Source organism: Macrosteles quadrilineatus, unplaced genomic scaffold (assembly GCF_028750875.1).
Source record: "Macrosteles quadrilineatus isolate MER2022 unplaced genomic scaffold, UCM_ALF_1.0 Scaffold_4__1_contigs__length_99947679, whole genome shotgun sequence".
Taxonomy (NCBI): Eukaryota; Metazoa; Arthropoda; class Insecta; order Hemiptera; family Cicadellidae; genus Macrosteles; species Macrosteles quadrilineatus.
The window spans coordinates 30,068,204-30,082,042 of NW_026542597.1; the positions used below are offsets into that span (position 1 = coordinate 30,068,204).

A 13,839-nucleotide genomic window follows, 5' to 3' on the forward strand; every position below is an offset into this window, starting at 1 on the left:
TAATTTAATTCATAAGAAAGAGAGGGTTCCCACTTGTCCAGGAAAACCTGGAATATTTCAAATATCCTGGCGATCCAGGAAAATCCTTAAATTTGTCTCTGAACTCCTGAAATTCTAATTCTGTTATGATCTGGGCATTTTGATTGAACAAATTTTTTCATATTCATATTTTCTTTGTAGGCCTATGTACCATAAAAATGCTCATAGATTTTTTTTTTAAATACCAGGAGTGTCTAAAAATATTTTGAATTGGAACAGCGTTTATGTGGGAACCCTGAAAGAGTAACCGACAAATCTTAATCTCCTACTCTAAATTGTATTATCACATTCGTTTATAACATTCTGTTTTAATCTTCCACAATGTTGGTGGAGTTGTTATAAAAAAACTAATAAACATCAAACGTTACAAAGCAATTCTCTGATTTTATTATGCAATCCTTTACTGTGCCTGCTACTGTCTATTCATTGACTATTGCGAATTGCAACCTTTGTGGCTGATTAAATAAATTGTATAAAAAAGTGTTGAATATACTATTGTATATTTCTTTTCTTTTTAATCATCCTGGCAGTGAAAGATTATCTAAATAAACATGGACACTAGGGAAGACAAGCAAATACAGATCAACAGTAATAAAGTACTTTATTAACACTAAGAATCATCTCCTCGTCGGATGATGGAGGAGGAGTGGGGGTATCGGGGGTGCCACCAGTCCAGCACGCAGACTTGTGTAACGGTCTTGATGCTGATGGCGACGGTGCCAGATGGGTCAAGCTTTCCGTTGCACACCCTCCCAGAGCCAAACATCAGCTGCACGTGCATGTGCGCCATGGTCATGTCTAGACTCATATTGATGCTGTGTAGCGTCAGTCCCATCACTGCAGGCAAGATTGGCATCCGTTCTGTAGCGACCACCTACGAAACAACATAGGTAAAGTTACTATCCACTTGGATAATACTTGTAGACTAGTCTAGAATTTCAACTGTTAAGTATCGAGTTACAAACAAGTAACAAACAAATCGACTCTATACCTATTGAACTAGACATCGTTAGTTTTTTAAAAATTTTTTATTATACCCGCTGCACAGAGGGTTTATGTGACGAATACCTACTCAAACAGTATTGTTATCGTTACTACAAGTCAACCACACATGCATCAGAGGCTGAGTATGTACGAGAACGAGTTGGAATAGTTCTCCAAGTCGCCACTACAAGTCATGAGCACCACAGATACAAAGTACATTGCTTGAGTCATGGTAGCATAATTGAGTATAATTTACTAGAGTTGCCTAAATACCCGACTCGTCGCATGACTATGATATCTGGTTTTATTACCACACTTGAATGCCCTAATACTGACAAAATATTTCTATAATAAGTATGTCCTCCAAACACAAAGACTTTGAGCACATTTAAATTTTTCTTGAACTTACCGCTACACTACTGCTTTGTCTTACAACCATCAATAAATTAACCTGATAACGAGTAAGTGCTATTTGCCTAATTTAGATCTACCATCAAGGTTTTACTAAATCATTTGCAAAATATACTAACCTGCAAGATTGTACAGCCTTCATCAGGATTAGCAAAAATATCTCCTAATATCTCAAGAAGATCTTGTTTGCTGGTGTTTGGTTGGCAGTCTTTCCTTCTCAGTTTGAAGCTCAACAGCCACTTTGTGGATTGCCGCTAGTAAAATAACAACTCAATTGAAAACAAAATTAGAAAAATAAAGCTTTTGTGATAAAATAATATACCAGGGTGTCCACATTCTGGAAAGTCAGGGATAGTCATGGAAAGTCATGGAAAAAAATTCTGGTCATTGAAAGTCATGGAAATAGGCAATAGGTCATGGAAAGTCATGGAAATCCCCAATGATGGATGGATTTCAGAGGTCCTTTCAATGATCTCGTGGGCCGTAACCCCGACTAATGTAGCATTTTTCCGAATTTTTCACAAATGTACGACAATTCAATTTATACAGTTGTCTTAGTTTATGGGTTTTGAGTTTGTATTTAGTTCATTGTTGTACCTGTTGTATGCCATTGTTATCTGTTAGTTAATGCATATTTTAGTATTTTCTATGTAGGCAGTATTCTTTGTGTGTTTACGGTATATTATAATTTTTTAGTAAAGTTTTTGAGTCATGGAAATCAATGGTTAATGGTCATGGATAGTCATGGAAAGTCAGGGAAATTAATTACAAAATTTCTGTGGACACCCTGTATACCCAAAAAGGTACAAGACATCACCAACCAACTGACCAGTTTCTTTGACGGTTCTCAAAATTCTCATATCTTTGGCTAACAATCTATTATCAAAATGAAAAGAAACCCAAGATAAAAACAAAGCTTTAAGATCCATCATTGTTACAATAATAGGTAACAGCAATTTATTTGGTTTGAAACTGGAAACATAATAGTTAGTTGTAAGGATGAGTCATCTGAACTTCCTCACCTCTAACATAATCTAAATACATTCTCACCCGCAATAAAACCTAACCTGTGAATTCTGACCTCTAATATAACCTTCCTAGCCTATGCATTCCGACCTCTAGAGGCATCACCTGACCCATAGGTTTGGGGAGGCACAACCAGGACACCATCCTACCTGGGGGTCTGAGGGGTATAAAATAACATCATATCACTTAGTATCCTTATAAATAACTTGCGAGTAAAGTAACCACTTCCTATGCCTCTAATATAACATCCTATGTCTGTGTATTCTAACCTTTAACATAACCTGACATGTACAATCTTACCTCCTGCCACAGAGATATGCACTGTCTGTTTTTGAGATCGTAGGGTGTACCCATGGAGGGGCCGTCCACCCGTGAAGCTAGTGGAGGATACATGTAGAACAGAGATCTAACGACACAAGCTTTGAGTCCGTAATGACGTACCATACACTCTGGTTGTAGTCTTACAGGTAGGTTAGGCACCTTTTTATAGAATCTGCACAGGAAAATATAAGCTTTGTAAACTATTGTATTTGTATTTGCTACAAATACAATTAAGACAAGATTGTGTGAAATTTGGTGTCAAATTAACAAAAGTGTTTAAATAAACCACAATATAAATTTAAAAAATGTTTACAAACATTAAATTACTTGTCCCTACTAGGCTCATCAAGTGTGAGTTGAGTAGCAGTTATAAGAGACCAGCTGACTCGGGCATGTGCCCAATACCTGGGTCTGCGTTAAATTCTCTACTTGGTTGTAAGGCTGAATACAGGGTACCAACTCAAACTTACAAATTCATTTCAAGGTTTTGCGGTCTCTTGGATATTTATTGTATAATTGACAAGGGTCAATTAGGGAGATATCCCCCCCTCCTGTATATCTTATGATATAGTCCCTTTGAACTCATAGGGTTAAAATGTTCTGGGTTGACTGACCTTCTGTAAAGCTTGAACCAAAACGTGGCAGTGTTGACTACGCTCCAAGAGTTTCTGCAGATGGCTGAGAACTTGGCTACATCCTCTGGTCTGATGTACTCGGAGATGAGGTGCCAGATGTCCAACGAGTAGACATTGCCACTAGCCTTGTCTGCCAATGACTCGCTCAAGGTCTTCTTGCGACGACTCGACCTCTTCATCACCATCACTGCAATGGGTTAGCAAAACGTCTCAAAGTCAGTTTTCAGCTGATTGACAATATCTTGATAGCGTATTACTTTATTTTGTAATCAGTTCAATTATTTGTAGGTATTGTTTTTTATTTTCTAAACTTTAAATAATGGAAGTAAGAAATTTGTTTTTTTTATTTTTATTTCTTTTAAAACAACACTATGATGAATATTTTGGTCCTATAATGGTCCTTTATTTGACGAATCTTTAACTTAACATCAACTAAACTGTTAAATTAATTTTTTAAATTATTACTTTATTTTTGAGGTACCGTATTCTATTTTAGGTAAATCCAATAGGTGGACTACTTAACGAAATTTAGGTCTACTTGCTCTTGCTCACAATTTAATTATTTATCCCCAAAACGGGATTTTTAGACCATAAGCGGGATTAAAACAGGATGCGGGATAAAACAGTCTTTTTTTATTTTTTCTACTAAATTTTAGGGAATAACTTACTCCAATTGATTAAATATCGTAGCAAAATATAATAGCAATTATGCGTCAATTATAACCCTCGGGATTGAACGTAAAAAATCATATGTGATAAAATAATCCTTATTAAAAATCCTGACATTGACACATCATGTTTAAATAGTTGATACAAATTGCTATTATATTTATTTTTACTACCGTATTATATTTAAAGGTTTTACAATATTTTAATCCACACGACCAGAAGGCATGCACAAGAAAAATAGCATCCTTGTAGGAGGCAATTGAACATCAAATACCTTCTTCTCCATCTTCATTTTCCTCTTTGACAAAGTCAAAATCCCCATCAAACTCTTCCAGTTTCTCATCCCATGCTTTATCTTCAATGTTTAAATGTTTCACTGAAACAATATAAAATAACTATACTAAAACAAGAACAATCACTTTGTAACAAAATGTTGACATAATAGAGTCCCTAGAATCTGGTACACTAAGCCAGACCAGGATTCCAGTGATCTTGAGTGTTTTAACCTTAACCGTGTTAAGTTCTATATTCAAACGAGACATGTAAGTGAAATTGATCAAACAAACAATTAGCGTAGACGCAGTAACTTAGTCGGATAGGCCTAGTATGAAAAATGTGAGGAAGGAAGTGTCTAAGACAATGACAATCTTATCATAATAGCAGTCTATGACCTTGATTAGAATTGAATAATGTGATGGAGAATAATGCCATACTGTAAAATGAAATGTAAGGTTTTTTTCCATTTTCACACTGTACTACAGTACAGAGTAGGCCTTTGAAAAATATATTTTGTTGGTAATGCAAATATTTACTGTTAAGTAATTTTTCACTATGACATTCCAGTGATTCGGTTCTTTTCACTCATCTGGCAGTGCTCTGAATCGATTTCTGTTTCATAGCAAGGCCTATCCCGGCCGATGCAAACAAAGCAAATTTCAATTTGCCTGATTGGATTGTTATTAAAATATTTCCATAAACAAGACATATTTATTTCCCATTTAAAGACTTGGGTATAACGAATGAAATTAAGCAATGCGTAGAATAGTCATTGACTATTGGATACTGAAGTTGTATTGATAGTCAAAGGTATAGTGTTATATGTCTCTTTATGTAATCTTTGTTATTTGTTTTTCTCTATTATCGAATTTCCCATATAGGAAAAGGAAATAACCTATTATGTACCGTAGTAGGTACTCATGGTAAGACCTGGACCCAGGACCTATTTACTTTATCGTTTTGAGGTCCCTAGAGGCCAAAAACACCAACCGTTCAAATTCACATACAGGGTAGTAAAAAAGTTTTAGGACAGTTAAATATTTAAAAAAATAATGCAGCTAAAGCTAAAATACTTGGTACAAAGTTACAGGGCATAAAACTCTATTTTAACACATATTCAGTGATCCAATAACTCTTCAGGGGAACGGCCCACAAGGAGTCAGAAGAAAATCTTAAATGGAAGCATAAGTCAATATGCACATCATATTAAAGGTCTTTTTTAGTAGAATACAATGCCGCAAACCACACTTCAAAAGGTTGACCCTGCGCAAAATGACAGTTGTTCAAAGATCCATTTAATTTACATTGCTATTATACGCTTACTCCTCAGGGGGCACAGCCCTAGGAATCGGAAGAAAATTGTTAATGTAAGCATAGGTCGATATGCACATCAAATTAAAGGTCTTCACTAATAGATTACGATGCCGTAAATCCAAGCTCAAAAGAATGCCTGAGTAAAAAATGGCAGTCGTTCAAAGATTCAAAATGGTGGATCCAAGAAATCTTTGAACATCTCCTATTTTGCGCAGGATCAACCTTTTGAAGTGCGGTTTGCGGCATTGTATTCTACTAATAAAGACCTTTAATTTGATGTGCATATTGACCTATGCTTCCATTTAAGATTTTCTTCCGACTCCTTGTGGGCCGTTCCCCTGAAGAGTTATTGGATCGCTGAATATGTGTTATAATAGAGTTTTATGCCCTGTAACTTTGTACCAAGTATTGTAGCTCTATCTACATTATTATTAAAAATATTTAACTGTCCTGGGACTTTTTTACTACCCTGTATATGCGTGTGTCCGTTAGCACGATAACTCGAGCAAAAATGAACCGATTTTGATGAAATTTGGTACAAACATGTAAACCTAAATTTATTCGAACAAGTTTGCGAACCAGCATGATCGGACTATGGAAAGGATGGTTTATGGGGGGTTTTATGGGATGAAAGTTGGTTTAATTCCCCATTTTTCACCCTAAAAACATAAAATTTTGCAATTTCTTTCCAAACAATTTTGTAGAGCTCAATAAAACAAATAATTTTGTATATTGAAGCGTTGTTATGCGCCTAATAGTTACAGAGAAAATTCCAAAAAATTGTAAATTTAAAATTCCCATTTACTTTTATGGAGAATAAGTAAACTGTTGTATTTTGCTCGTTTATGAAATATTTTGACCAGTTTCATACTAAACTGTTAACAGTTTACAACAAACCCTTTTTTACCCTCCCTGTTGCAGCAAACCTAAGTAGGCCTATGTACTTGTTAAACTACTGCTAGCCTATTTAATTAGGAAAAGGTATAGCCTTGTATAACCTTGTGCATAACCTTGTATATGAGAGACACCGTGCGGTCGGCATTACCTGAAGCTGGATGCACGTACCAAGAAGTGAGAAGTGAGTGAGTTTAAATAGGAAATGAATAAATGTGATATTTTTAAGGAGATATTTTAGAGTACAAATCCAATCAGGCAAATTAGTTTGCAGGTTTTCTGCGGCGGGGATATTATTGTTTCCAGTAACTTTGGCAGATGAATGACCTATAATTATTGACTTTAATAGGGGATAAGAGGTACCTAGAAAATGTTTTTTTTTATGTTTTAGACAAAAGTTATGTATTTTTTTTACACAGAATCCGATTCTGTGATCAAAATTGGTAGGTAGTTTACATTTTAAAAATGCAACTTCCAGTCTGAAAAAGCCACTTCCGGTGTGATTTGGATTTGAAATTATAACCATTTGATAGACCGTGCCCAATTTATCTATCTAGTATTTCTAGTATTTCTATCTCAGAATTTATCTAGTATTTCTGTATTATTTGTTGTTTGTAAGAAAAGGTTTCCCTCATTTTTAAAGGGGTGTACGGGTGGTTTTGGACACCCGGTATATATCATGTATATATGAATAAGAGTAAATCGGTCCTGGGTCCAGGTCTTCTGTGCCACCTATTAAATGAACATCCAATTAATCAAATGTTCAAAAGGAAGTAAAACCTACCTTCCCGAACCACATCAAATGCTGCTTTAGCTTTTCTTAGTCTTCCAGAGGCAACTGTTGCATTGGCAAAATCTGCCAATGTTACATCTGAAACAACAAATGAATAAAATGATTTACAGTAGGCCTCAGACAAAAGTTACAACTAAGCCTATGTAATTGTATGCCAAAATGTGGTCAACATTGAAAATTGAACATAGTCCATGCTTACTGCTATATTAAAAGGTATTCTCAGGAACCTACCTTAAAAGTCTGTGGTTTGTTTACTGGGCTTAGGTTAGTTAAAATGTAGATGATTTTTTTTTGTCTAAAAAAACTAAACTTCTTTTTCAGATAGGAGAATCTTGTCATCTATTTACTTGCACAGTAAGCTTAAGTTGCTTAAGGCTGTTAACCATTGGAAACTGAGGAGGACTATCCAGACAATAGTAGCACCGAGAATCCACTATAGATAGGCCTACTCCTGCCTTTAGTGGTAGGATTCAACCAACTAGCACAGGAGAGGAAACTGGTGTTAAAGACAAGTTAATTAAACTTGGTGTTAGAAGGCAACAGACTTGTACAAAAAGCCTCTATACGACAATGTGATGAAAGGTAGAACAATAAAATTGTTGAGTACTCAGCAGTGAAATTCACGATTCAATGAGTCATTGACGTAAGTAATCTAGTCTTACAATAATATCTACAGCTCAGGGGCTTACCAATGAAATTAAAAAAATAAATAAAAAAAAAACAAAGGCCGCTGATTGTTATCATGTCAAATATAGAAATTCCATTTCCATTTGTTTTGTTGATAGAGCCGAAGCCCATCACCTGTAAACCCGGTACCTATAATTAAACATACCCGGGCCCCATGGTGTAGGCCGGAGCTTACGCACCAACCTTGGCACACCATGGGCGGATGACTAAAGGTCATCAGGCTCACCGGCTGCCGAAGCAACCCTTCGGAAAGAGGGTTGCCCCTCAATCCTAACCAGGGATACCGGCTACTTGGTTAAGCGTGACTCCACCTGGAACCAGCAGGTACAAAACCTGAAGGCCCATAATGAAATGCCCTGACGCATTTAGTGCAAGCAACACTCGGGACCTATCCAATCCCTAACAGGCCAAAACCCACCATCAAAGCCAGGAAGAAGGGGACGGCCAGCAAGCTGACGGGGGAACCCCAACCCCCCATTCCCACCACTACCCGATCGAGGCCATCCCATTGCTGGGAAACCAGGGATACCCAGAGCGATAGATCCCCAGATAACCCCTAGCGGCAGTGATGTTTGCCCATCAAGCCCAACATCACTGCCAGGCCCTCAGGGTTTCCCAAAAGGAGGCGGGTTTAGAAGTGGGACCCACCCGGATGAACCTATCCACCAAAGGTGGCGACACCCTTAACTCAATTGAGGTTCCAGAGAAAACCCCCCACACTCTAGATAACCATACCTTCCGGGCTCAGAGACAGGGATTGGCTGATGGAGTGCGCCCAGCCGTTGCCCTCACACTGCGAAAAGTTAATCAAATATGGACAGTAGCACCCAAGTCAAAAATTATGTTCTTTCCATTTAAGATAACCCAACCTAACATAACCGCCGCAGCGTGCTGTATAAAGGTGGCCTCCGGGTAATACCAAAGTACCGGTACCGTAAGCAGGGCCGGACTGGGACACCTAAAAGGGCGCTGCCTGTTACCTGATGGAGGGCGCAAATCTGATGCTGTCATCCAGCCTTCCGGGGGGGTCTGGGGCGTAAATTTTTGAAAAATTAAGTCTTAAAAACGTGTTTTGAGCTATTCTCTCAATTTGCTTGTTCATTTATTGATGAATTTTTACATGTTTCGTTACTTACGTTACGTGTTGCCACATGTTCACTAAACACAAACTTAACTGATAACCATGTCTACCGTTCGTTTTATTTTACCATTTCTAAATATTACATGAATTATGGCACTTAACTTTATAACGTGGAGAGTGGGTAAAATATATATAAAATTTTACTTTAGAAATTTTTTATCACTTTCAAAATAACCTTTTTTATCTTTTGGCATATTGTCCGAGATGTATTACCTTAACAAAACTAGGGGCCTACAATTTATTTTTCAAATACCAAGTGATTCTAATTTAAATATCTAGGGCAATGTGAGATTAGAAATTGCCTTTTTAGCCTACAAAGGCAATTTCTAATCTCACATTGCCCTAGATATTTAAATTACGGTACAATCACTAGGTATTTGAAAAATAATATTTAGGAAGATAAAGCCTTCAGCAGCTGTTTGGAGTTAATCCAAGATAGCCGCTCTATTGCCACAGTTCTATAATTCTATGCTTTGTAGCTCGTATTGTACTGTAAATAACACACTGCTGACGTTGTATTTGGCAAAAAAGCTGGTCCGGGAAGCGTCAATCGTCTTATCAATTTTTGTTTGAAATTGAGACTCCTAGTGGGTCATCTTCAGTTCGGTTCGTTGTTTGATCAGACTTTAAACAGCATAAGTAAAACTAATTTCCATTTTCTTCATTAAATATGGTGCGACTCCATGAACGAAAAGTTCTTGCAGAAGTTTTAAGCGTAGATACTAAAACAAAACAAACTCACCAACTAAACACTATACTACAACCACTCAACACTCACGACTCAGGTTTCCAGGTTAGGCTCATTTTTCTTTGGCACGACTACGCCCTCGCCCCACTCCTCTACTACACTACCCTCGGCGCTCGGCAAATGGGAGGGGGTGCGGGAGTGTTAATGACCTTTTTAGCGATACTGCAGTGAAGCATCATGCGTCCACGTCAAGTGTTATTCTGACTGCAGTCGACGTTGCCTTGTGTAGTAGTTTGTACGTATTAAACTACGCATTTATATGACATATTTTATCACAGAGTTTTTACTCAGACTATTTGTAATTGTAATTGTTGGGTTTTAAATGTACTGAAACGTTTTTACGGAAAATATGTACCCGCCCCCCATATTTTCCGGAGGACGCACAGGGCCGATGGGCCGGCGGGCCAGACCGTAAGGCTACCCGACTTCGCCTTTTGAGGGTGAGATCTTAACAGATTATGCATTATGACAGCATTTCACACGCTTATTATGATCATTGTTAGATTAACCAGTACCACTTGAAGAAAATGTATGATTAGCAGATGAGTGCCTGAAGGTCACAAATATGCCATAAGTTAAGTTTTATAATTTCAATAGGCCTACACTTGTTCTACAATGTTAAAACTTATTAGCAAATCAAAAACTCACCTCCTAAGCTAGTCCCATGAGCTTTTTTTGATGATCCAGATTTCAGTCCCTTCCTCCTGTTTTGACCTGACATTTTAATAACTTCTTAGTTCTTATCAAAGAAAAGGTAAATTATTCTGTTGTACTGTAATTAATTATTATGAATCATATGAGGTGAATGATATAAGTATATCATGAACAAAACATTTTTGATTGGTTAAAGTTGACATTAGGGCTTGACATTAGCTTGTTTCACAAATAAATATCTAGTTACATTATTTGAAAATTACTTTATTACTCACAGCATGTTGAGGAGTTTTATTGGCATGGACCAAAGAAACTAACAATAAATTGATAAGTACAGAGATAATAAAAACGTTATCATCCACGGACTTTCGTCATTTTTTACTCATTTTCTTCTTTATCTTTGTTTGTTTGTAGTTTGTGTTTGTTTTTGTTTTGACCACTGAGCTATTTGACTTTTAAATGACAAAGAGTATCACATCACAGCACTTTGCAAAAACTCCATCCATAGATATATAAAAGTCTACATTTCTTCAGCTTTTTATATAATTTTGAATGTATAAATAAAACAAGTTCCCTTAAAGCTACGTATTCCTCATTCTTTCCCAGATATATAATTCGAGAGTAATTGATTAATATTTTCTTTTACTTTAGAAACTAAAATATTGTCAATATGAGGGGGGGCTGTGTGTGCGCTGTAAAATATATTTTTTTGCTTTTATGCACTTCAAAAATGCAAAAAATGTTAAGGGCACGCTTCCCCTAACGGCAAGTTCGTATGCGACGCCAGCGCGCTCCACAGCGGCGGTATCGGTTTGAACTAGAAAGCTGAGTCACAACACTAAAGTAGTTCCCTCCGCGTGGGCGAGTGGCGGGAACTTGGGATTCCTGCCCCTCATAGCAAAAATTAAAATATTTTTACCATTCTTAACATTTAAAATTTACCACGTGATCCTCGCCATAATCTTTGGATCGGGTAGTCGTCATATTTCTCCCCTTCGGTGTCTTGAAGTTGAAGAGGTTGTAGTGTATGTGTTTTTGTAGTATGGTCTAAGTATTCTTTGAGGTTTTGTTTAAACGGGTTGATTGTGGTTGTTTATTTTATGTGTTCTGGGAACAAATTATAAAAGTATGTACTTGCGTATATTGATGGGGGTATTTAACTGTCCAAGACCAAAAACGTTGAAACAAGTTTGAAGATTCCTCAACCCATCGCAAAATCTATTACGGTATCACAGAGAGTAGCTTAGCTGATATAGTGCTCGCCTGGTTATAGTAATCAGCGAAGGTCAAAAGCATTTGTATGGTTTGAAACTTGAACCAGTTGCTTTTTGAAAACCAGTTGACTAACTAAAATAAGAGAAGGGAGTAGAAAAAAAAACAGTGATTATAAAATAAACTAACCATTAACAAACACATTTAATACTATACCTACGCACTTATGATTATGCATACAGGTTATGATACATTTTCAGTAACAAAAAAAGGATCTTATTAATTATTTAACACTCATCGTTTATCTACATTCGGCTAGGCCCAAAATACGCATCTTGGTGTGTCGGCGTCATAAAAATACAAAATCTAATCTATATAGGTCTTTGGGTGTGTTTGTCATGTTTGGAGACGTTTGAGTTCACTTATGTGAAATGTTGTGTTTTTATTTTTTCGTAAGAATCGCAGCTAAGATAATCGTAGTTATCGTAAGAATCGCAGTAAGAATTTACACTTTGGTAGTATACCTATGGTAGTAGTGGGCTACAGATATATGTCTATCTGTGTTGTAGTAGTATCTTTATGACAATCAGTCACTTTGAAATATACCGTTCGATGATGGTAACATTTAAAAACTATTTTGGTCGTAATGAACTTCGTTATAGCCTATTTACATTTTTTTTGTAAATAAAGTGAACAAAATTGTCTGGGTAGCTGAGTGCCTATTATAGTTCTCCAATTGAAATCTGAATATTGTTGGTTTGAACCCTAGTAATGATGCTATTTATTTATTTGTACACGGCAATAACATTTTACATTTTAGTTTTACATGAGAAGCTTAAAAGATAGGTAGGTATTCAATAGAGTTCTACAAAGGACACAGTTAATTGAAAGATATACATTGAAAAGCTAAACAATAAACAACGACCAAGAGTAACAAAACTTGATAAAGATTTTATAGATTAACATGAATTATAAAATATTTCAAAACCCAATAACAGTGATGAATAGCCTACTTTAGAAAGAATAAAAACTTAAATTAACGGAATATAAATAAAGATTGGCACCTCGTATCACTTTATTATGTGGCCCTTTAGAGGCACCACCAAAAACAAGCTCACTTCACTGCACATATAGCACTGAAAGTGCTTTATAGGCACCACCAAAAGCACGACTAAAGCTAGACTGGTCAGCATCCCACGTAAAACACTAATCTCCTAAAGGAGTGCAAGGAAGACCCGGAGAACTCAAGTTGGAGTGAATTCCATCCAGACGATGTTAACGAGGGACTGTGTACTATGGTAAGCGTAGGCAGTTGGCTGGTGTGATGCTTGGAGAAGGGTTGAGATCTCAGGGTGGAGACTGGAACATATGGAAGTCAATCAGTTGAAGTAGTTCAGGACTGTCCACCAGACTATTGATGATCTTGAAGAGCAGTTAAAGGTCAAAAGTGGCTCTTCGTGATGTGAGTGAAAGCACACGGTGGTGCACTGCGATCTCGTGGACGTTGACATCAAGGTAGTTACCATATCGAACACCAAGCAGCCGGAGAAAGCGCATCTGGACCATGTTCAGGGAGTTACAGTGGCCAATCTGGTGAGGAGACCACACATGAGGAGCATACTCAAAAATGGGACTGGCAAGAGAGTTGTACGCAAGACCTTCACTGATTTTATAGATAGAGATTCTCTAGAAAACCGCGTTATCAACCCAAGAACAGAATTAGCTTTGGAACAAATTTTTGCAATATGAAGTATGAACTCCAAGATCCTTAATCGATAGGGTAAGGGTTCTAGTGGCGCGCCCTAGACAGTAGTTGAAGGACAGCGTTTTGGTTCTTCCAAAAGTCATCACCTGGCATTTTTTTGAATTCAGCTGCATGGTATTTTCGAAGCACCAATCATTAATTCTCCTTAGATCTTGTTGAAGCTCAATTTGTTTTTGAGTGGATATGACCTCGGTGAAGATTTTAACATCGTCAGCAAAAAGGAGGAATTTGCATGCAAGAGGCTTCGCAATAAAGATACATAACAGGAAC

At 37.0% G+C, this 13,839-nt stretch overlaps 1 protein-coding gene across 1 annotated transcript; it reads right to left on the reverse strand.

Moving 5' to 3' along the window:
* Positions 1 to 623: 623 nt before the first annotated feature.
* LOC128992289 (transmembrane protein 183) lies at positions 624 to 10,998 on the reverse strand. Its single transcript, XM_054415784.1, has 7 exons — positions 10,587 to 10,998; positions 7,354 to 7,440; positions 4,360 to 4,461; positions 3,396 to 3,603; positions 2,761 to 2,953; positions 1,554 to 1,688; positions 624 to 913 (listed from the first exon to the last, which is right to left on the reverse strand). Exons 1-7 carry the CDS (start codon positions 10,657 to 10,659, stop codon positions 650 to 652), a joined length of 1,062 nt encoding a protein of 353 aa, XP_054271759.1. The 5' UTR covers positions 10,660 to 10,998; the 3' UTR covers positions 624 to 649.
* Positions 10,999 to 13,839: the final 2,841 nt, after the last annotated feature.

Bases quoted from the DNA above. Each gene is read 5' to 3' on its own strand.
- LOC128992289 (XM_054415784.1), bottom strand. From the start codon at position 10,659: ATGTCAGGTCAAAACAGGAGGAAGGGACTGAAATCTGGATCATCAAAA. The intron at 7,441-10,586 runs GTGAGTTTTTGA...TTGTTGTTTCAG, and splicing joins TCATGGGACTAGCTTAGGAG to ATGTAACATTGGCAGATTTT. The intron at 1,689-2,760 runs GTAAGATTGTAC...TTATTTTACTAG, and splicing joins GCATATCTCTGTGGCAGGAG to CGGCAATCCACAAAGTGGCT.